The 26,537-nt window shown below is 39.3% G+C and overlaps 1 protein-coding gene across 6 annotated transcripts in view; it reads right to left on the bottom strand.

Moving 5' to 3' along the window:
* Positions 1-26,537, bottom strand: part of LOC132407438 (DENN domain-containing protein 1A-like) — a 606,259-nt gene that overhangs the window by 218,119 nt on the left and 361,603 nt on the right. For all 6 annotated transcript variants that reach the window (XM_059993934.1, XM_059993938.1, XM_059993937.1 and 3 more), the window contains 2 exons: positions 24,990-25,035; positions 13,545-13,646 (listed from right to left, as the gene is read on the bottom strand). In XM_059993934.1, coding sequence (XP_059849917.1) covers positions 13,545-13,646; positions 24,990-25,035 — 148 coding nt within the window. The remainder of the gene's footprint in view (positions 1-13,544; positions 13,647-24,989; positions 25,036-26,537) is intronic.

Below are 26,537 nucleotides of genomic sequence, written 5' to 3'. Positions count from 1 at the left end.
AATGCTTTGGGTCCTTTGTTTGCAATGCTCCCAGTAAATGTCACAAATAGGGGGAGGGGAAAGAGACCCCTTTGATCCTCTCAGCAGTTTTTACTACCCTCTGTGGGGTCTTGCAGCATCCATACCACGCAGTAATGCAGCCAGACAGGGCACTTTTGATGGTGCTCATGTAGAAAGTAGTTAGAATGAGAGCAGGAAAGCCTTGCACACCTCTATCTTCTCAGCTCCTGTGTCTCTTGACCAGTGAGGAGGTATTGTGGGTCCAGGCTAGACTGTCCATTTTGTGCATATCAAGGAACTTTGTTCTCTACATGGCAGAGCCATTGACGCACAAGATAGAGAGAGGCAGACCTGTGCCTTCCTGAATGATTTACATCTGCGGTACTACCTCACCCACCCATAACTCCTAATGCCAGCACTACATCACCCTTACTGTGGCAAAGGCCTGACTCCTCTGTCCTGGGCCAGTCTTGCAATTTGTCCCCAGGTGTAGCCCATCTTCTTGGTGCATACTTCCTCTCCAAAAGTGAGGCCTTTGGGGTTTGTGTTGGCAGTTCTGTAGCTCCGGGTTTTTTCATGATGGGGTTGCTAGTCCTGTGTCTAACCCTCCTCCAGCTGTACTTGCCCATGCCCATGCCCGGATTGCCCATGCTGGGGTTAGCACATTTGGAGTCATTTCCTTATTTCAATTGTGTATTCTTGGGTTCCAAATTTTAAAAGTAACTGTGTACTTTGATATTTTCACATTCAGATTCAGATTTATTTATCACGTGTTCATCGAAATGTGTTGTTTGCGTTAATAGTCAACACAAGCAAGGATGTGCTGGGGAATGCCAACAAGTGTCACCACACCTTTTGGTGCCAACATAGCATACCCACCTTGTTGAACAGAACAACACAAGCATCAACAGCAAAACAACAACAGTCACTACTTTGGTCATCATTTTTGAGACCTGTTTTTGGAAATTCCAGATTATTGGTTGAATTGCCATCTGTTCTCTCCATTCTACCTCTCTTTGCAACTTAAGATATGCCTGTCTTCTCCCTTTTACAGTTCTAATGAAGGGTCCATGACCTGGAACATCAACTCTCTTGCACTCCCCACATGCCCGCCTGAGCCCTTCTAGTACATTTAATGTTGCTCCGAATACTAACAATCAATAAGCAATGCAATTTCCACGGATATTAAGAACTGATAAATACCTAGCAATGCTTGTGACTTCAGGTAAAGGCATTGACTTTGTATTCCTTTTTCTGAAGCCCCAGGATAGACCATTGAGAACATCTTCAATAGCTGATGCCTTAAGGACATGCTCTCTTCTCATTTCAGCTGTGTATTTAATATTTCAGTAATATCTGAGTAATCTTGTAAACATATCGTCTGATTAAGCATTCATTATGGTTAAATGTAAAAATATGTAAATAGCATACGTCATAACACTATCACGTGATATGAGCGCGTCTCACTTAAAGTAAAAGACGAAGTTAGACTTGCATTTCTCGGCTCCTTATTTTTCTTCCAATTAGTTTAATGTTTTCAAGGTACAATATATAACAATTACTACCATGAAGGACATGGTACAGGAGCCTGAAGACACACAGTCAATGCTCTAGGAACAGCTTCTTCCACTCCACCATCAGATTTCTGAATGGACATTGAATCTATGAACACTAGCTCATTTTTGCTCTCTCTTTGCACTATATATTTTTTTATATTTCTTATTGTATCTCACAGCAATTTTGTATATACCGCACCATTCTGCTGCCACAAAACAACAAATTTAATGATATATGTCAGCGATAGTAAACCTGATCCTGAATCTGATACTGTTTCTGAACTCTGGCTTCCCAAACTACAATTCCTCTGTTAGTTTATGATTTCAAAATATCATTTGAAAATATGCAAATCCTCTTTTGCCCTTTTAAGTCTTGTGCTTGGTTATTTTTGGTCTGAAAGTTCATGCAATAAACCAAGCCACTAGCTGAATGTACATTTGGGATATTGCTTCAAAGTAATTTCCATACTTTTGTAAAGTAGGCTTTACATCAAACAGTATAGGACTTCAAACTAGAAATAAAACTTTATAACGCATGTAATACACACGTATACGTTCAGTGGCCACTTTATTACTTACACCTGTTCTTTAGTGTAAATATTTAATCAGCCAATCATATCGTAGCAACTCAATGCATAGAAGCACCTAGACATGGTCATGGGGTTCCAATATTGTTCAGACCAAACATCAGTATGGGGAAGAAATGTGATCTAAAACACAGAAACACAGAAAACCTACAGCACAATACAGGCCTTTTGGCCCACAAAGTTGTGCTGAACATGTCCCTACCTTAGAAATTACTAGGCTTACCCATAGCCCTCTATTTTTTTAAGCTCCATGTACCTGTCCAGGAGTCTCTTAAAAGACCCTATCGTATCTGCCTCCACCACCGCCGCCGGCAGCCCATTCCATGCACTCACCACTCTCGGAGTACAAAACTTACCCTGACATCTCCTCTGTACCTACTCCCAAGCACCTTAAACCTGTGCCCTCTTGTGGCAACCATTTCAGCCCTGGGAAAAATCCCCTGACTATCCACAAGATCTAAGTGACTTTGACTGTGGAATGATTGTTGTCTTCAGATGGGGTGGTTTGAGTATCTCAGAAACTTCTACTCTCCTGGGATTTTCACACACAACAGTCTTCAGAGCAGGATTTCCAACTTATTTTATGCCATGGATCCTTACCATTAACCAAGTTGGGAGCCCCTGCTCTAGAGTTTACAAAGAATGGTGCAAAAAAACTAAAATTAAACATTCAGTGAGTTCTGGGGACAAAAATTTTGTTAATGAGAGAGGTCAGAGGAGAAGGTTCAAGCTGACAGAAAGGCGAAAGTAATTCAAGTGATCATGTGTTACATCAGTGGTGTGTGGAAGAACATCTCTGAATGCATAAGACTTCAAACCTTGAAGGGGATGGGCTACAATCGCAGAAGACTATGAACATACTGAGTGGCAGTTTAACAGGTACAGGAGGTACTCCTATAAAGTGACCACTGAGTGTAATATTCAAATTATAAGAAATAAAGAATTCCTAGCAAAGAAGAAACAGGAAGTAGATTTAAAGCCCAGAATTCTAGCTTTGGTTAGGACGTATTCATCCAAAGTCAATGCTAACTGAAGTCATGCACTAGGATGTTGTTATTTATTAATAATATGTGAGTGTGACATTAGAATACTTTGCATATTACTTAACAATTGTTACTAGATTTTGATACAAAATACTGATTAATGTTGCATTTTTCATATTGAAATCACGATTGTGCTAATTCTTTCTGATTGTAATAAGTGGTGTAAAGAAAAGAAGCTATTGGAAATGTCCTAGGCCTAATCATCAGTAATGTTTATATGCTGAGGTACATCTGTCTAATGCAGGAATGAAAGTATAAACTGACTTTAGTGTGATATACAAGGATGCTTTATTTGGCATCTGTTCAGGATATCAGTGTGGCATCCAGCTTCCTTTACTCAACTTTAATAAGTCCCAGGGGATAACTATTTCAAAGAAACTAATAATTGCATAATAATGGATCAAAGCAAATAATTCAAGGGCATAAGCTCTGAAAGCTATTTTTCAAAAGATACACTAATGTGGTAATGTAATATTCCCTTAACCTCAGTTCTCTAGAGTGACGTCCACAAAAAACATGCTAATACAAACTTCTGCTGACTAGCCATAGCATCTGACCAAAGTGGTTTCTGATAACTTAGCTAAGGAACTATTTTACATGGAGAAGGCAGATCATACTTCACTCCCCTCCTCCAAACACTCACCTTTCCCCTCACCTGGCCTCACCTATCATTTGCCAGCTTGTACTCCTCCCACTTCCTCCCACCTTCTTTTTCTGGCTTCTTCCCTTCTTCCCTCCTTCCTCTCCAGTCCTGATGAAGGGCCTCTGCCCAAAATGTCAACAGTTTATTCCCCTCCTTATGAGAAGTCAGGTAATATACTTTGAAAACACAGTTGTACGACAGCAAGATTAAACATCACAGCAACTTCGTGTCAACTCTACTGTTATCGTAGTGCAATCTCAAAAGAGAGCATTTCAACTCAACCACAATTCAAATTACTTTTACTTAAGGTCAAGAAACCCAACATGCAGTTAAAGCGGGGATGATCACGTTTCTGGCCTTAGAGGACTATTTTCATGTTATAACTGAAAAATGTGAATAGAAATTGTTGTTCATGTATCTACCAACATACCAACATGTGACAGGAAAGTCAAACACCGTGCAAACACTGTTAAAGGACATTATCAAAAACCACACCTAAAGATAAGCCTCAAATAACACCCATGAGATCTCAATGGTACAAGAGTTCAAAGTACATCAATTATCAAAGTATACAAAGCAACACACACAAAATGCTGGAGGAACTTAGCAGGTCAGGCAGCATTGATGAAAATGAAAAAATAGTTGAGTTTCTGGCCAAGATCCTTCTTCAGGATTGGAAAGGGGGAAGACAGCAGAATAAAGAGGTTGGGGGGAAGGTGAGGAGGATAACTGTAAGGTGATAGGTGAAGTCAGGTGGGTGGGAAGATAAAGGGCTGGAGAGGAAGGAATCTGATAGGAGAGGAAAGTGGAACAATGGGGAAATGGAAGAAGGACACACAGGGAGAGGTGATAGGCAGGTGAGAAGAGGTAAGAGACCAGAGTGGGGAATAGAAGATGGGAGGGGGATGGGGAGGGAACATTTTTTGCACCGAGAGAGGAAATTAATATTCATGCCATCAGGTTGGAGGGTACCCAGACAGAGTATAAGGTGTTGCTCCTCCACTCTGGGGGTGGACTCATCTTGGCATAAGAAGAGGCCAAGGACCAACACGCTACAATGAGAATGGAAATTGGAATTAAAATATTTGGCCATATATAACCCTGGGATTCATCTTCTTGCAGGCTCAAAGAAGCACAGAAACACAATAGAATCCACCAAAAACAAAACACTTATAGCAAAGACAAACGTCCAACATGCAAAAATAAGACAAATCATATCAACAATAAAGTAAACAAATAACACAAAACATTAACTGCTGAGTCCCCGACAGTGAGTTCACAGGTGCCAGAGTCAGTTCAGTGCTGAGGTTATAATTGTGCACATTACCCACTTCCCCAATGGCACCATTGAGAAGAGAGGGAAACAGGTCAAATGTAGGCAGACAAGAGGAGGGATGGGGCGAAGGCTGCTCTGGTTTTAGTCAAGGACTTTATCTACCTTGGCATTGCTTAGGGGCCCAAGGCATGCATTTTCCCTTGAGTAAGGGAGCTCCATTATTATTGATAAGTTCTATACCAATCAGCAGCTGCCAGGTCCTCCCAGTAGCAGAATCTCTGAATGATTTGCTGAAATCCCACCTTGAGTTGGTTGCCCAACCCATATCATTATAAGCCTTCCAAACCTATCCCCGCCTCCCTACAACCATCTGATTGACCATCCTTATCTCCTCCTCACCCTCAAGAACACATGGCCCAAACCTCTCTCACCACCAACACCTTCTCCAGCTGATCTCTCTCTCTCTCCATCAACTGCATTCTGCATTGTTGGGAAGCCCTGGATGAATAGTCTATTCCAATAAAGGCCTGGGTCACCTGCAGCAAGGCATCAGAGTTTGTCGTTTGGGTGGCTTCCCTTCCATATCATTAACCAAACTTGCCACTGATAAAACTTAGTTTGTGCCTCACTGGGTTAGACATGGCTGTTCAATTCCTGATTGTTACTCATTTTAATTCTACCTCCCATACCCATTCCGACATGTCGTTTCATGGCCTCCTCTACCACTAAGACGTGGCTGCTCTTAGGTTGGAGGAGCAACACCTCATAATTTGCCTGGGTAGCCACCAACCTGATGGCATGATCATTGATTTCTCTAATCGGGTAACTTTATCCCCCTAACCTTTCTTTCTTTTACCATTCCCCATTTGGCTTCCATTTTACCCCTTCTCTTCTCCTCCCCTGCCTATTACCTCCCTCACTTTCCTTTCTCCCATGGTCCACTCTCCTCTTAGAATCCTTCTTTTTCTGGCCTTTCATTTTTCCACCTGTACCCTTCCACTTTCTCACTTCATACCCTCCACTCCCTGTCTCACACCCACACACCTGGTCTCGCCTAACACCTGCCAGTTTCTACTCCTTATCTCCTGCCACTTTCTTATTCTGGCTTCTTCCCTCCTTCCTTTCCAGTCCTGATGAAGGGTCTCAGCCTGAAACAGTGACTGTTTATTCCTCTCCATTGATGCAGCTTGACCTGCAGAGTTCCTCCAGCACTTTGTGTGTTTTCCATTCCATCGCCCCATCTACCATTAAGATTCTTGCGAACAAAACCATATCACTCTCAGTTAACTTTTCAATTGATTTAATCTACCATTGTTTGAAAATTAGCACTGTTGAATATCATTCATGTTTGTGCAGCAGTGAGTGACTGGTACAATGGCTATTGGCTTCGCTAATGACTTCATCTTGTCTAACCTGGAAGGGTTGCTGATGGAATTCTCATGGTCCCGTCTGGCTATTCCCCATCTCGCTCCTATCTCTTGGATTGTGCCTTAATTCCTGTTGGCTGATTCCCAATTGCTGCTAGTTCAATTAATTACAGCTCACCTGGTTCCCATCAGAGACTGCAGGATAAGAACCATGGCGTCACAGCCATGGGTTGCCAGTTCGTTGGTCGATTCCATTGAGTGTTAACCTTGTTTCCGATCCCTTAGGACTGTTAGTTCTAAGCTCCGCTCCATTTTTTAGATATTCTACGAAAACCTCATCTTCGAGTCAACACTCCCCAGTTATCTGTTCTACTTTCGCAACTGAGCTGCCATCTCTTGACCCTGTCTCCGTGCCTGTGTCCTGTACTTGGGTTCGTCCCCAGTCCCTCCCTTGCAACAGGAATACTGTCAAGTGTAACACCATTCACACCCCTACTGATCCACAGCATGCAAAGAAATGAGATCAGGTTACGTCCACTGAACTCATCACCAAATCCCTTTAACCATCCTAATTTATCTCAACTAGATTACTCTAGGTCTCTGCAAGGAACACTCTGAATCTGAATCAGGTTTAATATCACTGACATATGTCATTAAATTGGTGGTTTTGCAGCAGCAGTACACAGCAATACGTATTTTTTTTAAAACTGTAAATTACAATAAGAAATAAGTTGTGCAAAAAGAAATAGTGAGGTAGTGTTCGCAGGTTCATTATCCATTCAGAAATCTAATGACCCGGGGGGGGGGGGGGGGGGTGCGGAGGAAGCTGTTCCTGAATGGTAAGTGTTGGTTTTTCTGGCTTCCCAAGATGTCGCTGGTGAACCACATCAACAAGCTGCAGGTGGCTTACAAAACTTCTAAAAATACCTCTTTTGAATTACTCTTACTACAGTCTGCAGCGTGTAATTTCCCTTTACACAACATATGTTTGAACCATCTTAATGAACTAGTGATTTCACGATCTTCTGAAGGGGTCAACAGACTTAACTCTCAAGCATGTAGGTACAACACGATTAATTAGATGAAGGTTCATTGCTATGGCCAGAAGGGAGGTGGGAGGGGAGGACTACAAGCCAGGCTGAAATGCAGAGGGATGAATCATCCTTTACCCAGCATCTTTTCAGCAAATGTACAGTCGCTGGACAAAGCTTGGATCACTGAATGATGCTCAACTGCAATAGCAGGGCTTGAATGCTATTACCACTTATAAAGTGAAACCAAGTGACATAGGCAACAACTTCATCTCATTTTCTCTATATTTATTGCTTATTTATTTATTGTAATTTTTTTCTTTTTTCTTTTATATTTGTACAGTTTATTGCCTTTTGAGGATATCAACAAGTTTTATGAAGATCTCAACAGTGCTTATGAGCGATGTAAATCTCAGGATATAAAACTAGTCATGGGAGATTTTAACTCCAAAGTTGTACAGGAAAGGGTTGATAACATCATAGGACCTTTTGGATTAGGGGAGAAAAATGAAAATGGAGAAACGTTTACTGATTGGTGTGTCAGAAACAACCAAGTGATCACCACTACTTGGTATAAAAACCATCCAAGATTGTGTACTTGGATTAGCCCTGGAGATAGAACAAGGAATCAAATAGATTTCATTACCATCAATGAATGCTTTAGAAATAATATCACAAATTCTAAAGCCTACCCAGGAGCAGACTGTGGTTCAGATTATCATCCTGTAATAGCTACCATCAAAACAAAATTACAGAAGCTGAACGTGGAAAAAGGAGAAAGAAGTATATGTTGGGAGAACTTAAAAATGATAGCATACTTAAGCAACAATTCAAAACAGCTGTAGAAGAGCACCTCAACAAAAACGAAGCAACACGTATTTGGGACAGATTTAAATATGCGATACAGCAATCGGCAGAGGAGATAATCCCAGTACAAGAAATCCAACACACCAATAAGGGGTGGATAACCCAAGAAATTCTAGATCTAATGGAACAAAGAAGGTTCGTGAAGAATAATGAAGTGCAATACAGAGAGCTAGACAGACAGACCGGACAGTTGTACAATATTGCAAAAGAAGAATGGCTGAATCAAAAAATGCAATGAAGTAGAAGGCCATATTAGCAACAGCAAAGAAATGCACAAGAAGATTAAGGAAATTACTGGAATTAAGAAAACCTCCTCTATGGGATGTGTAAGATCAGCAGATGGATCCAGACTAACAGATCCAGATAAAGTATGTGAGAGGGGGATTCAGTATATAGAGCAGCTTTTTGAAGATAATAGAGGGGAACCCCCAGATATTAAACACCCTAATTCTGGCCCACCTATTACCAAAGAAGAAATAACTAAAGCAATGAAAAGCATGAAACATGGCAAAGCCACTGGACCTGATGAAATTTCAGTAGAAATGATACAAGCCCTAGAAGATCTGGGCAAAGATACTCTTTTTGAACTGTTTAATGGCATATATGAGTCTGGTGTATTGCCTGGCGATCTCTTGAAATCAGTATTTATAACTCTGACACAAATTCCTGGAACTATTGACTGTAAAAATTATAGAACAATCAGTTTTATGAGTCATATAATAAAGATTTTGTTAAGAATTGTTCTGAGTCGAATTAAAAACAAGGCCAGAAACTTCTAAACTGCAAAATGGGTTTATTGAGGATAGAGGAACTAGGAATGCAATTTTCATACTACAAATGCTTTCAGAAAGGGTAACTGAATATCAAAATGATGTCTTTTTATGTTTATTGATTTCACTAAATCATTTGACAGAGTGCAACATGAAAAATTATTTCAAATTCTCGCTAAACTAAACATTGACAGAAGGGACCAACAACTGCTTCAAAATTTATATTGGAATCAAACGGTAGCGGTAAAAATTGATGATAAGCAGTTGGACTAAAATTCAAAGAGGAGTTAGACAGGAATGCGTTGCCTCACCAGAATTATTTAATATCTATAGATAAATGATTCTCAGAGAACTAGAAGACCTAGGTGGGATAAAAATTGGAGGTGTTAACATCAACTATATAAGATATGCAGACGATACCACCCTAATAGCAAGTGCTGCAGACAACCTATAAATCCTCATAGACAAAGTAGTACAAACAAGTGCAGATTTTGGTCTAACCATCAACTGTAAAAAAGTCAAATATATGGTAATATCAAAACAGCAGGATACTCCCAACTGCTAATTGTACATTGGTAACCAAGAGACTGAACAAAAGACCAGCTTTAATTACCTTGGTAGCTTTATATCACAAGATGCTAAAAGTAAAGTAGAAATAAAAAGAAGAATTGCCATTTCCAAAACCGACTTCAAAAAATGAAACCCATTTTTACCAACAGACACATTTCTATGACAACAAAGCCGAGGCTACTAAAATGTTACATCTGGTCAATCTTGCTGCATGCTTCCGAAACATGGACTGTAACACCAGAACGCCAAAGAAACTTAGAAGCAACAGAAATATAGCTTCTTAGAAGAATGCTAAAAATATCATATAGAGATAGGGTAACTAATGAGACAGTACTCCAACGTGCCCATACAAAAAGATCTTTAATAAGAATACTAAATGAGAGGAAACTTAATTTCCTGGGCCATGTCATCAGAAAGGGAGAAATAAAATGCCTTACATTACAAGGCCGTATGCCTGGGAAACGCAGAAGAGGGAGGCAAAGAAGAAAATATATGGACAGTGTGAAAGAACTAACAAATGTAAATGTGCGAGATATCATTGACGCTGTGAGGGACCGTTCGATGTGGAGAGCCATGATCACCCAAGCGTGTAACTTCAGCAGTGAAAGATTGAAGATTTTCATGCACACTTTCACCAGTTAGTTGTCATAGGTTTTCAATGCCCTAGCAGGACCTGACATCTTGTAAGGGTTCACCCTTGTGAAAGATATTCGGACGTCAGCCTCTGAGATAGAGATCACAGGTTCACCTGATGCTGTGGAATTAGCACAAGTGAAATTTTATTCTCCCTTTCAAAGCGTACATAAAAGGCGTTGAGCACATCTGGGAGTGAAACATCACAGCCACTCGTGATGTTAGGGTGGAAGTAAAGGCCAGCAAACCCTGCCACAACTGACGTGAATCCAATTCTGTCTCTAACATCATTCAAAATTGTTTTTATTTACCCTTAAAAAAGCCTTCCATTGGTTGGTACCTGGACTTTTTGTATAGCCTGGATCACTGCTCTTGAATGCCATAGATATAGCACCCAGCAGACTACAAATCTCCTAGGTTCAACACAGCTTTCGGTTTGGGTATGTCTGCAATGGTCTAGAAGGCACACACTCATCCACACAGGTCTTGATGAAGTTGGTGACAACTGTGGTATATTCATTCAGATTCGAAGATGAGTTCCTTAATATTGTCCAGTCCACTGTCTTAAAGCAGAAAACCTTTGCAACATGTCCTCATAACTGACACCTTTTATATTCACTCTGATGAATCAGCCATACATCATCTCCAAAACAAGTATATCCATCCTCTTGTGCAACAGTTTGTATGTTTGCCACATAAACTTGGTTCCTGGACTTCTTGAGATAAGAAGTCCTTAACATTAAAGTTTTTTCTTCATGTTTTCTTGGGACTGAACTAAGATGTCTTGTAGGCATTGTATTGCTGCTGCAAAGTCAACATATTTCGCTGCATATGCTGGTGATATTAAAACTGATTCTAATTCTCCACAGTGAGAAGCAACTAACTCAGAGTCTGCGGAAACCAAGACCCTTTGCTCAGAGTCTATCCCTGCATCTTTCAGTAGAAGTGCAGAAAACTAATAAAATTTCTCTTGTGTTTAGTCATCAATTGTAATACTCCATCAGAATCAAGTCTCTTCATTTGATCTCCTCTGAACCCATTGTCCTGCCGAAGGGTCTCAGCCCAAAATGTTGACTGTACTGTTTTGCATAGATGCTGCCAGGCCTGCTGATTTCCTCCAGCATTTTGTGTGTGTTGTTCCTAAATACAAGTATACTGTAATATTTAGTTTATTTGGCATTGAGGTCAACATTAAATTTGCTGCTAAACCCGCAAAATTTAAAATGAAAGAAATTACGTAAATTATTAAAGGGTATAAATAAGAGTGGTATGGTAGCAAAGAGGTTAGCACGATACTTTACAGAATCAGCGACCTAGGTTCAATTCCCACCGCTGCCTGTAAGGAGATTTTATGTGACCATGTAGGTTTCCTCTGGGTGTTCCAGTCCAAGGACAAAACCAGATGGTAGGTTAACTGGTCATTGTAAATTGTCTTGTAATTATGCTAGGATTAAATTGGTTGGTTGCTGGGCAGTGCGGCTCGAAGGGCCAAAGGGCCTGTTTTGTACTGGATTTAAGGATATCCCAAACATTGCTCTGATATGCAAATGCCTTGTGTCTAATCCTCTGACCCAGCCTACAGTGTGCAGAACATGGGTCACTGAAAGGGTTAAGTTATGCCTATTGAAACAGAACAGTCGAAGTAACTTTATTATCAAAGTACATATACAGAATGACCCATGTACAACCCTGTGATTTGTTTTCTTTGGGCATTCACAGTAAATTCATGAAATACAATAGAATCAATGACAAAAAATGCACACAACAAGACGGACAAACAGCCAGAATGCAACAGGCAACAAACTATGCAAATACAAAAAAAAGTAATAATAAATTAATAAGCAATAAACATTGAGAACATGAGATGAAGAGTCCTTGAAAGTGAGTCTATAGGACTATGGGAACAGTTCATTGTTGGTGTGAGTGAAGTTGAGTGAACCTAACCCTTCTGGTACAAAAGCCTGCTGGTTGAGGGGTAATAACTGTTCCTGAACCTGGTGGGCTGGGTCCTGCGAATCCTGAGGTTCCTTCCTGATGGCAGCCGTGAGAAGACAGCAAGGCTTACTGTTAATTACTTTCTCTGCCAAATTGTGGAGCACAATGAGCGCACAATAAAGCCTATGGGGAGAATTTTTGTGAGTAATATGTACTTTATGTCTGTAAATGTCAAATTGTTTTCAGTGCAGTAAGTCCAGAATGCTGTTAGCATTGCAGGCGTTTACTCAAAGCCCCACAATACTTCAAACAGATGGCAAACTAGGTTGCAAAATTAAGATGCTCCATGCAGCAAAATAACTAGTTAGACTGTATATCCCACAGACTGCAATGATGCTGGCAATGTCACCTTTTAACAAAACACTGAAGGAGCAGACTGTATGTCACTCTCATTTATCTGCAGTAATTTTAAAGTCTGTTCTACATCAAAAAGGACCTTTTCTTTAGTTGGACCTTTAAATAACACCCTAAATCTATCCTACCCTTTCTTGTAACATTAAATAAAATCTGAAAAGGCACCAGAGCATCGATTACAAGTGAGTGGAGAAAAAATTGAGATGATTCTCTTTCTGGCACAACTTTGTTTTGGATCAAAGTAGACTGCTCTCTCCTCCTGAACTGACACACTTTACCACCTCGGTCCTGTCCCTTTGATCTATTAATTAAGAGTACTCCAGTAGCAGGTGGCACTGATAGAGTGCAAGGCAAATTGAACACATCTCTCTCATAGCGACCAGATAACCATTTAGTTAGCAATACCAATCCATTATTCAAAAATTAAATAGAACGGAGAGAAAGAAAGCAAAACACAGGTACAAAGCGGTGAAGGAAAAGGTTACAGTACGGAACAAGGCAATGAATCATTTTTCACAACAATGGTATAAATGGATTTTAAAAGAACAAGATCAGATTGCACAATTATGCTTTGGCAGAAAGACACGCTTGTAACTTTAAACTGAAAAGGAGAATGAGTGAAGTGAACAGCAAAGCGTGCTGGTAAAATACCAAATGTTTTCATGTAGCCCTGTCTCTCATGTAGAAAAACAAAGTAATTTAGCAAATAGATAACATTGTCAAAGAGATATAAAACAGAGAACTGAAGGGGATGGGGGTAGGTAGTAAGAGAGATACTTGAAAAAAACTGCTGTATTAAATTTTGAGTTCAGTAATAAAAGTGCACAGAAATCGGTACGGGGTCATACTTACCACATCATTAGGAAGGCTTTGAAGATCATCAAATGGTGTCTCCAGTGTATTGTTGTCCACGTTTAATATCACTACATCTTCTAAAGCCATGTTCCTCACTTTCTGTTGTGGAAAATGAAACATTTTTTGAAAAAAATGCATTTAGAAAAATGTAGTTTGACATCTGAGTTCATTAGCACTGGGGATTAAAGCCAGCTTGCTACAAAAACAGGCCAGATTACTCATGGTATACTTTATGTCAGTCGCAGAGAAAGTTCAACTTTGAAAGTTGGGTGAACTACAGTTCTGGAGTTGAAATATATCATATCTATAGCTCAAAGTATACTTTCTATATTTTTAAAATTTTATTTAGAGATACATCGTGAAACAGACCCTTCCAGTCCAATGAGCCGCATGGCCCAGCATCCCCTGATTTAACCTTAGTCTAATCAAAGGACAATTTACAATGAGCAATTAACCTGCTAACCAGTAGATCTGTGGGAAGAAACCAGAGCACCTGGAGGAAACCCAAATGCATACGGGAAAGACATACAAACTTTCTTAAGGAGGACACTGGAATTGAATTCTACGCTACCGTGGCACCCCAAATTTTCAAAATTTGTTACAAACCAACATTTTATGTATTTATTTATTCTTATTTATTCAGAGATACAACATACTCTGGCAAATGAGTTGCAATGCCCAGCAACCCACCTATTAACACTCACCTAGTCACAGGACAATTTATACTAACCAATCAAATCTGATCCATGCAATCTCTGCGAGAACATACAATCTCCTTACAGGCAGTGGCGGTATTGAACCCTAAACTCTAATGTCCCAAGCCTAGCATCACACTATCGAGGCACCCATTACACTTATAAAGTTTAATGCCAACTGTTCATAAAAACATAAAACAAATGATCTGCATATTTTATTACTGTTGTAACTTATTTGCCATTTCTATGTATGGTACATTTTAAGTTGCTTATTTATTTATTTTGCAATACAGCACAGAGTGAGCCCTTCTAGCCCTTCAAACCACATGCTTCCACCACCTCCAATAAATCTGACTAACGTCAACCTAATTTACAATGACCAACTAACACACTCAGTACATCTTTGGACTGTGAGAGAAAACCAGAGCACCCAGGGAAAACTCATGCATTCTATGGTGAGGACATACAAAGACTCCTTACAGAATGGCACTGGAACTGAACTCCAAACTCTAGAATGCCCCAAGCTGTAATTCCACCAAGCTAACCGCTATGCTACCATGGCGCCTCACAGTATTATTTTTTTAAGTTACTAATGGAAAGCAATGAAATAAACCAGTAGTTATATTAGATGGTCTAACCTTGCATTAAAAGACACACACAGTGCACAGTTGAAACTAATAGAAACCTATGCCCTCAGTATTACGAGATATTCTCCATCTAATCAAAAGGTCCAGAGATTCATCTTGCCAACTACTAAGCATATTGTTTATTACATCTATAAATATGGCTTACCAAGAATTTCAGACTTAATCAATAAATTCTGCTTTTCTAATGCAAACAGTGCTTTGTTTTCAAAATAAGACACCACCACAGTTAAAATCCATTAACTTTTCAAACAAACTCCAGGGGTCCTTATTCACTTGCTTATTAAGTGAAAAACAGTTAGTACTTCTTGTCTTGATGATATGCCTTTTTAAATCCACACTCGAATTAGAACCTTAGCATATTGCCATCAAATTCTCAGAGAGTCTCACTGCAACTAAGGACAACTAAAGATATACAGAAATGTTCTACAAACACTTGAAGATAAGAGTTGCAAACTTCAGATGACACAGAAGTTAAATGACAATTCCTTAAACTGATTCTCCTAAACACGTTAAAGAAGTAAAGGATATAGAGAATTGTATTGAATAGTCATTAGTTCTTGTTTTGAGAACTTACACCACCTTTATAATGGCTTAAAGTAATGTGGAAAGAATGTATCTCATTTCTCAAAGTGACAAATGTGATTTTTTTTAAACATACGCCGGTATGTCAATCTGGCTGCCAGAAGCAGGAAAAGCTTATGATATTAAATTTTATGCTTTCATGCCCCGGCAGTAACCAGAAGGATTTAATGAAATCCTCTCCAGATTTACAATCTGAAGCAGCTATTCAGCAGAAAGATATGGTGAGGCGAGACATGTCCTCTGACCTTTAAACTCTTTGATCCTTGCCCAGCGGGTGAGCAGCGACCCCCTTCTGTGTGTTTTCCACTTTCCTGCCAAACTGTTACCTAGAGTCCGCAACAGCAGTGATCTTAAGCAGGTGATTTTTGGGGGTATATTATCATAAACAGCTGTAACGGACTGATCTGAAACTAACTCCACTGACATGAAGGATGTCCAAGACATTTTCTTATTATTAAACTCAGCAAAGTCCCATTTGTGTTGGTCATTTTGAAATTGAACACATCCTGCTGACTTTCGAAGGAACATTGCTGGCAATTAACATTAAGCTATGCACTGTCTACGCAAAAGTTATATCTTTGACAATGTGGGGAATGGGACTACCAGCAACAACAGAGAACAAATACCAAAACATCTTAAAAGTACACGATAAAATTGCAAAATAATTTTTTCTGACATTCTACCCTGTGTTTCCCCATTGTAAAACTACACTTAGTGGCCACTTAATTAGTTACCTTCTGTACCTAATAAAGTGGCCACTGAGTGTATGTTCGTGCTCTTCTGCTGCTGCAGCCCATCCACTTCGGGGTTTGATGTGTTGTGCATTCAGAGACGCTCTTCTGAACACCACTGTTGTAACGTGTGATTATTTGAGTCACTGTCACCTTTAACCAGTCTGGCCGTTCTCCTCCGACCTCTCTCATTAACAAGGAGTTTTTGTCCACACAACTGCTGCTCAGTTGATGCTTTTTTTGTTTTTGGCACGATTCTCTGTAAACTCTAGAGTCTGTTGTGAGTGAAAAATCCCAGATCAGCAGTTTCTGAGATACTCAGACCACCATGTCTGGCACCAACAATCTTACCATGGTCAAACACAAAGTTCACTGCAGATGCTGTGGTCAAATCAAGACGTACAAAAAAGCTGGATAAACTCAGCAGGTTGTGCAGCATCCGTTGAAAGAAGCAGTCAACGTTTCGGGTTGAGACCCTTCGTCAGGACTAAGGAAGGCAGTAGGTGGCAGTAGATGATGAGGCCAAACTTCGGTTGGAGGAACAACATCTCATATACTGTCTGGGTAGTCTCCAGCCCCTTGGTATGAACATCGAATTCTCCAACTTCCAGTAATTCCCTCCCTCTCCCTTCCCCCATCCCACCTTCACTCTGTCTCCTCTTCTAGCTGCCTATCACCTCTCATGACTCTGCCTTCTTCTACTACCCATAGTACTTTTCCCTCAGATTCCTTCTTCACCTCTCCTGCCTATCCCCTCCCTGCTTCCCCTCCCCCACCCCTTGATCTTTCCTCTGATTGGTTTTCCACCCTCCCACACCTTCTTTATAGGTCCCCTGCCCCCTCCTTCTTTAGTCCTGAAGAAGGGTCTCGACCCGAAACGTTGACTGCTTTTTTCAACAGATGCTGCCCAACCTGCTGAGTTCGTCCAGCTTTCCACGGTCAAAGTCACTTAGATCACATTTCTTCCCCATTCTGATGTTTGGCCTGAAGAACAACAGAACCTCTTCACCATGTCTGCATGCTTTTATGCAGTGAGGTGCAGCCACACGATTGGCTGATTAGATATTTGCATTAACAATAAGTGGCCAGGTGTACCTAATAAAGTGGCCACTGAGTGTACATTGTACACACTGAAATTGCAAAATAATTTTCTTTGACATTCCTCTTTGCATTCCCCATTGCACAAACAATATTTTTTATGCTTGAGTACTAGCCTGGTTATTCCAAGTTTTAGAACAACATTATTGTACTGGTTCCCTTTTTACAATGAAATTCACATGGAATAATCCTTGCAAATTAATACTCCCTAATGAATCTACCTGCCTGTTTCGAAGGCTCAGGTATAGCCAATATTATAGTCTTCAGGCTGAGGTCCTATTGGATACTGTGTATGGTGCTCAATCGATCTCCAGTAGGTCACTGTTCTCTGGAGATGGATTTTGTTCAGTACAGCAGGCAGTGATTATCCAAGTTGACAGGACTGAAGTCAATTATGCATTCTTTCCGTCTATCCTAGACTGAAGACATTTGCATATAGTTTTTCTGTTTGAATTACTAACACGAAAAAGAAGCAGATTGTGCCAGTATGCTCAATTAATCACTCCTTCTTGTGGCCTTAAAGGTGTTCTGAGGAACTCAGCATTCCTCCTAAAAGCCCCAAAGCTTGCCCCTGTTGTATCCATTCCACATATTAATGTTTATTTGTGTTCTCCTTTCTCTTTCCTCTGAGGTGTCAGAAATCAGAATCAGAATCAGAATCAGGTTTATTATCCCTAACATATGTCATGAAATATGTTGTTTTGCAGCCGCAGTACGCTGCAAAGCATAATAAAAAACTATAAGTTACTCTGAGAAAAAAATATATATATATACACAAATTAAAATAAATAAGTAGTGTAAAAAGAGAGCAAAGAAAAACAAAAAGAATTAATGAGGCAGTATACTTAAGTTCATTATCCACTCAGAAATCTCTGAGGGTGGAGGAGAAGAAAACATTGAATGTGTGTCTTCATCCTCCTTGATGGCAGCAATAAGAAGAGGGCAAGTCCTGGGTGATGGGGGTCCTGGATGATGGATGCCATCTTTTTGAGGCATCACCTGTAGAAGGAACCCTGGATGCTTGGTAGGCTAGTGCCCATTCTGGAGCTGGCTGAATTTGCAACTTTCTGCAGCTTTTCCCGATCCTGTGCAGTGGCCTCTCCACAACAAATGGTGATGCAACCAGTTAGAATGCTCTCCACGGTATATCTGTAGAAATTTGAAAGCGTCTTTGGTGACATACTAAAACTACTCATTAAATTTAGCAGTTGTCCTGCCTTCTTTGTAAGTGCATCAATACGTTGGACCCTGGATGGATCTTCAGAGATGTTGACACACAAGAACTTGAAACTGCTCACCCTTTCCATTTCAGATCCCTGAATGAGGATTGGTGTGTGTTCCCTCGACTTCTCCTCCCTTAAGTATCCAATCAAGTCCTTGGTCTTACTGACGTTGAGTGCAAGGTTGTTATTGTAACATGGTTCAAAGCCAGTAGTATTCTTCCCTGATATGGGAATTGAGTGAGTAATCTTGCTGGTGAAAGTAGCACTGAGTGAATACTACCAGGGGTGATTGATATGTTCGTGGCCTAAGGTAAAAGGAATCAGTTTTAGAAAACCTAGCACATTTATTTTTCAACATAGTCTCCTACATTTACACACTTAGTCCAGTGGTTGTGAAGCATACTGATCTTGGACCTCCAGAAAATGTCCACAGAGGGGTGATTGATAAGTTCATGGCCTAAGGTTGAAGGAGGTGAGTTATACAGCTCTCGTTACATGCACATGCAGGTCAACTCTTTGAGTGATTATGCAGAAATTTTGAAGTTAATAACTCATCTCCTTCTACCTTAGGCCACTAACATCAATCACCCCGATGAGTTATTAACTTTGAACTTTCTGCATAATCACTCAAAGAGTTGACCTGCACGTGCATGTAACGAGAGCTGTATAACTCATCTCCTTCTACCTTAGGCCATGAACTTATCAATCACCCCTGCTGTGGACACTTGCTGGAGGTCCAGGATCCGTATGCTCCATGCCCGCTAGACTAAGTGCGTAAATGTAGAAGGGGCCTATGTTGAAAAATAAATGTGCTAGGCTTTCTAAAATTTACTCCTTCTATCTTAGGCCACAAACATATCAATCGCCCCTCATACACAGCTTATAAATTTGAGTGATAAAGCACGGGTAAAGCTGAGTAATAATTCAAAGTACTCTCTACTGAGCAAAAGCTCAAAAAGGCAGAGTTGAAAAGGCAATTTAAATACTATTTAGTTAATTTACATGATCAGATATAAGGTGAACAAACTAGATAACAAGATATCACATTCAGCAGAAAATGCATCCACCTACAGAATTGAAGTGCCATGGTCTATATTAAAAAATGCACTAGAAGAATCAAATAGCCCTCAAACTGCTCAGGCAATTGATAAGATTAATGTACATATTTATTGTATATAGTTGTTGTGCCTCTCCACGTCTTGCGGTGCATGGCGCAGCAACCTTGCCGTTCCTTTAGCATTTCTTTGTTTTTTTACAAGGCTGAGTTGCTAGCTCGACACTGAACCCAGCACAGATGGAAAGCATGCATTCAGCTGGCCAAATTCGATCCTGGGATCACTCGCCTCAAAGTCCGATGTGGATGCCACTATACCACCAGCCAGCTATTGTATATGGTACCACCAAGTTATAGTACTCCTGTGCCTACTGTCACTTTCTGGATATACGCTCAATCTATCTACTGTATTTATATAAGCCATCTTATTTATTTATATTTATAGTGTTTTAATTATTATTGTTGTTTATTTTATTGTGCTTTTTGTGCTGCATCAGAACTGTAGTAACAATTATTTCGTTCTCCTTTACACTTTGTACAAGAAATAACATTAAGCAATCTTGAATCTATAGTCTACAGAACCATAAGATTAATGTACATATTTATTGTAAATGGTACCATAAGATTAATGTACTCCTGTGCCTAGCATCACTTTCTGGACATACACTCAATCTATGTATGTAAGTTATTTTATGTATTTATATTTATTGTGTTTTCTTTATTATTATTGGGTTCTTTATCTTATTGAGTTTTTTTTGTGCTGCATCAGATCTGTGGTAACAATTATTTCGTTCTCCTTTACACTTTGTACAAGAAATGATATTAAGCAATCTTGAATCTATAGTATTTAGAAGCATAAGATTGTAATGCACATATTTATTGCACCTAGTACTATGAGGCTTTAGCTATATGGACTTTTATCTTTATTCAATGTTATTTAAATTAAGTTGAAATGTACACTACTATTCAGAGTTTCTTAAGAGATATCTTTAGTAGTCAATGTCACTTTTTAAAATAGTTTTTATAGGTTAGAAAACTTGCAAAATGATAAAAAAGACAAACTAGGTGATGATAGGAAACCCAGAGCACTATCACTTTAGAATTACAGTAATGATTTTCAACCATACATCATCTGTACTCCCAAGCCATAAAACAGATGGTTGTTTGAATTTCGAAATGGTGTCCAGTCAGAATAAATTTATGTGAAACTGCAAATTAAGCCTCACATTATATGCATTCTCAATGCCTGAATAAAATACGGCATAATGTAAGAATTCATTTGTGAATAAACTTAGTTCTGTTGAAGCTGAAGCTTCACAAGACTTTAATTGAACAATTATAATGCCCAACCAGCTCTCCCTGACTATAAAATTTGTAGCCGTTGAGTAACTAATGAACTGGCTGGTCTAACAAAACAATTTCAAAACATTATATAGATATTACAAATTTATACTGGAATGTGTTAAGCGATCCTTCATTTAAAAAGACATATTTATTAGACTATCGTTAAAGTTTTCTTTTAAAGAATAACATTCATAAGATGTAATCCATTAAGTTAGCCAAACTGGAACACTACTAATGGGAAAGAGAGATTTGCCAATAACACAGAATATAGAACAGTGCAGCACAATACAGGCCCTTTAGCCCACAATGTTGTGCTGACATTGTTGACAGCATCCATTATTAAGGACCTCCAGCACCCAGAGATACCCTTTTCTCACTATTACCATCAGGAAAGAGGTACAGAAGCCTGAAGGCACACACTCAGCGATTCAGGTACAGCTTCTTCCACTCTGCCATCCGATTCCTAAATGGACATTGAACCCGTGAATGCTATCTCCCTTTTTTAATACCTGTTATTTCTGTTTTTTGTATTATTAATCTATTCAGTACACATATACTATAATTGGTTTATGTGTTTATTTAGTATTATTATTATTTTATTTATTTATTTTCCTTATTATTATTATTTGGCATTGCATTGAATTGCTGCTGCTGCTAAGTTAACAAATTTCGCAACACATGCTGGTGATGATAAACTAATTCTGATTCTGACTTTATAACCTGCTCTAAGATCAATCTAGCCCTTCCCTCCTACATAACCTTCTGCTTTTCTTTCACCCAGGTGTCTACCTGAGAGTCTATTAAATCTCTTTAATGTATCTGTCTCCACCATCACCCGTGTTCCATGCATCCACCACTCAGTGCAAAATAAAAACCTACCTCTGTTTTTCACCAAACACCTTAAAATTATGCCTTCTTGTATTAGCTATTTTTGTCCTGGGAAGATGTGCTAGCTATTCACTCTATCTTTACCTCTTGCCAACTTGTCAAGCTACTAAGTCACCTTTCATTCTTCTTCGCTCCAAAAAGTAAAGCCTTAGCTTGCTCAACCTATCCTTGTGGATAGGCTCTCTAATCCAAGTAGCTCACTTATCTTACCTGTTGTTTCATTTTATCTCACAGACAGAAAGTGACTACAGGAACTTTTGAAGGTCTGAAATCCATGTAGCTAGCTTAAGGGTCGTCGTGGTATATGCTAATAGATTCTTCGCATTGTATTGTCACCTGTTCCACCATCATCTCCTTCCTCTCCCAGGGATGAGGACTTTAGAGCTTCTGTTGGAGTTTCTGTCGCTCTGGATTTTTAAGGGAGGGGGTTGCTAGCCCAATACTCAACCCTCCTCCTTTCTCACGGGCTGGGGACCGTCCATGGCAGAGTTCTGTCTGACCATGGGAACACTAAAACGATCAAATTAATTTTAATACATATTGCCATTTTCTTGTCCAGATTTTATAACTTATTCCGGAAAAAGAAACAATCAACTACCAATCTGCAGGCAACGTCACTTAGATTTATCTATTAACAGACAAACTTGGTTATATAGTGAATAAACAAAGCTTGTTAATCTAAACAGGGGAAACAAAACTGATTAAGTAGTCCTTTCCTGATTTATGATAAAAGGCAAACTGAAAGATTGCCCGCAGCTACAGAGCATGGCTTCAGATCTACAGAAATATATTTTCAAGAATAATGTAACTGGCACTCAATCTATTTTATTGAAGTATGTATGCTATGTAGTTCTGAAGTGCTTTTATTAAAGTCAACTCCATATGCAATTAGATTCTGGAAAGTGTTATTTCCTAGTCTTTCATATTCCTAAAATACCAACAGCACAAGTAGTAAATTTTGTGTCACTCAATACAAACTTGGATACTTCCTTTGAGTTCAAACAATAATTCCTTTATTTTTAAGACCAGAAGCCCATAAGATATAGGAGGAGAATTATTAGCTGCAAATAGTAATTATACTTTTAATACTTACATACCTAATGCCCATTATGACTTTAGCATTACAGGCAGCAATGAAGGTCCTCCATCTCTGGCGGTGCTCAGGGCTTCCTTCATCATTACAGCAGCTTCCTCTTGGTTTTCACCACTGTCAGTCACGCAAGTCCCAGGTGGAGACTCAGGAATACCGTCACACTCCGATGTAGAAGGATTCTTCATTGCTGTTTCCGTAACAATTTTGTTTTACCAGTCAGGGTTGTTAACCCTGAGTTGTATCCCCAAATCCAGAGGTCTGGCGGACTAATCTTAGTATGGCCTCTACCCTTTGACCTGTTTGGCATGGGTGACCCTATCAAGAGCCGAAAGCATAAGGCCTGACTCCAGCCAGTACAGCTCTCTGAGTCACTGAGGCTCACAAGCCTACAAATCACAACAAGGTTGTGGTCCTTCTGGAGGTTTACTTTTAATACTCTTCAGAAAACAGATTGTGTTCCACATGTCCCTTCAAAGTATTGCAAGGACTGCTGAGAGGATCATTGTAGTCTCTTTTTCACCCATCAGAGATATTTATCAGGAGTACAATTACAATTTGCAATTACTATTGATAAAAAATAAAGGAATTACTGTTTCAATGCAAAGGAAATATCCAGATATGCATTGTGTGACACAGAATTTACTACTTTTATGCGTGGTATATATACTTCAATAAAATAGATTGAGCATTGTTTGTGTCCTTAGCATTGTCAATAATGCCTCCTATACATCCAACAAAATCTTAAACCCACTACCATCAGGCAGGCGGAACCATAACATTAGTACAAGGACTGTTAGGATATGAAACAGCCTCTTCTCCCAGGATGTGAGACTGAATTCCCTGCCACCACCCGGGCCTTATCACTTATGAAGCACCAACACCGTTATACTGTCCACTTTTTAACTTGAATCATAATTGTCCCTTATGCTAATTGTCAATCTTCTGGAATATATTTTATTATTTGTTAGTGGCAATATTACTTTACTTTGTGTGTGTGTGTGTGTGTGTGTGTGTGTGTGTGTGTGTGTGTGTGTGTCTGTGTGTGTCTGTGTGTGTCTGTGTGTGGTATATGTACTATGTTGTACACCTTGGTCCGGAGAACAGTGCTTTGTTCAAACATGCGTATGTTTGAATGACAATAAAATTGAACTTAAAACACACGAACTTATACGTACTTCCTAAAAGTCTCCATACTTCTTGTAAGTTGGTATACAATGTCTATATTTTTAACATACTGTCGACTTGCAAATATATCGTTTTGTTTTTGTGTATTTAATTCAAGAAAATGTAAAGAACTGAGCTGCTAATAGCTCCCTTTAAGACAAAAATGAATGATTTGTATTGGATCAGTTGAAAAAATGAGCAGACTCAGGATTCCTGTCCAACTGCAGATATCCCGAATTTGCTGGCTGCTGTTTGTTGACAATTTCACAACTGTGATCCCTGTGGAGTCCAACAGAAGAAAGCAAACTTGAGACAATTATCCAGCAGTTAAAGTGGTGAATCTAGCTGCTGATCATACATCAGGCTATGACTAGCATGGGAAAAGCAAGTCCATTCATTTGAAAAGAGTGGAGTGCTTAGAGTCACAGGGCGCTGCAGCACAGAAACAAGTCCTTCAGCCCATCTATTGTATGCTTGCAAGTGATAAAAGATCATCTTTAGGTGATTTATATTTTTTGTTTAAGTTTAATTTCTTAAAATTTTCTACAAGTGTTCATGTGTTTTCATTTATTAAGCAAGCGACACAAATATTAAAATGTCAATCAATTTTTCCCTTGTTGCTTCTTGCGACATGACTTCTTTTGATATTCCCATGTGACAGCATGACAGCACACGAGACCCTGTTACCCCAGGTAACACCTTGCCAGTGGGGCTCAGGATGCTCAGGGAGCGCATTAACAGCTGGAGATTGACAGAGGTTAAGGTCGCACTTACCACAGTAAATTCAGGCCTATTAAAGAAATACTTATTACTTAGACAAGCTGGGAAATTAAAATACAGTCAAAATGAACTGAAATAATAAATCATAAGGATTTAAACAGCTTAGGAAATTAATCTATTTCCAATTAGAAGAATGAACTTACCTCCATTAAACTTGAATGCACTCCGATGAGATAGGGCATCGGCGCACTATAGAGGGAAAAATAAAAATCCATATTAATCTTTGCAACTCTCAATTGGATTTGTAGAGCAGATTGAAAACACCAAATGATGAATCAACCAATTTTGAAACAATCTAACAACCAAATAACATGAAACCTTGAAATGTGAAATTCAGACCCATATTTAAAAGGTTATCAGGAATTAAACAAGGAAAAATAAATCTCTTAATAGTTGTACAGATCTCTTGAAGCTACAATTGCTTTGAGCCTCACTGCAAACAGAGGTCATTCAACCATTCCATAATACAAATTACAGTTAATGTCACTAATAGTGAAATTTAACTTCTGCCGCAGAGAAAAAAAGGCCAAAACCAAATCACCACTTCCTTTCACACGTTACAACATTCTCTTTAAGTCATCAAAGAAGAAAAAAAAAACAGGTAGTGTATAAAATAAGTTGGCAGTTTGCCTTCACCCAGTTTACATGACAGCCAAATTAAATTTTCTTTTTCAGAAAGTAAGAGACAAGTAACATAAGAACTGAGTTGGTGGTAAGGAAGGCAAATGCAATGTTCACATTCTTTCAAGGGGACTAGAATACAAAGCAAGGATGTACTGCTGAGCCTTTAAAAGGCACTGGTCAGGCCACTCTTTTCAAAATTTAAAGTAAATTGATTATCAACGTATATGTCATTAAATACAACTCTGAGATTAATTTTCTTGTGGGCATCCTCAATAAATCCAATAACCATAGTAGAATCAGTGAAATTCCTTACCCACAGGGTGGACAACCGGTGTGCAAAAGACAACAAACTGTGCAAATACAAAAAAAACAAAATAATAAGCAATAACTAACTATCGAGAACATGAGATAGTGTCCTTTGAAAGTGAATCCATAGATTCTGGGAACAGTTCTGTGATGGGGCAAGTGAAGTGGAGTAAAGTTATCCACTTTGTTCAAGAGCCTGATGGTTGAGGGGTAATAACTGTTCCTGAACCTGGTGCTGTGAGTCCTGAGACTCCTGTACCTTCTTCCTGAAGGCAGCAGTGAGAAAAGCATATAGCCCGGGTGGTAAGGGTCCTTGACGACGGATGCTGCTTTCCTACAACACTCCGTGTAGATATGTAGAGGGCTTTACCCATGATAGATTGGGTCATATCCACTACTTCTTGAAGGATTTTCCAGAGTATTTTTGGAATATTGTGAGCAGTTTTGAGCCTCTTATCTAAGAAAGAATTTGCTGGCATTGGAGAGGGTCCTGAGGAAATTAACAAGAAAGATCTCAGGAATGAAAAGGTTAACTTATGAGGAATATATGAGGGCCTGTACTGCTGGAGTTTCGAAGAATGAGGGGGGATCTCATTGAAACCTGTCAAATATTGAAAGGCCTAGACAGTGGATGTAGAGAAGATGCTTGCTATAGTGGGAGAGTCAAGGACAGAAAGGGCACAGCTTCATAAAAGAAGGAACGTCTCAGCAGAATAAAGTTGATGAGAAATTTCTTTAGCCAGAGGGTGGTGAATCTGTGG

Source organism: Hypanus sabinus, chromosome 18, assembly GCF_030144855.1.
Source record: "Hypanus sabinus isolate sHypSab1 chromosome 18, sHypSab1.hap1, whole genome shotgun sequence".
Taxonomy (NCBI): Eukaryota; Metazoa; Chordata; class Chondrichthyes; order Myliobatiformes; family Dasyatidae; genus Hypanus; species Hypanus sabinus.
This window is presented reverse-complemented; position numbering and strand designations above follow the sequence as displayed.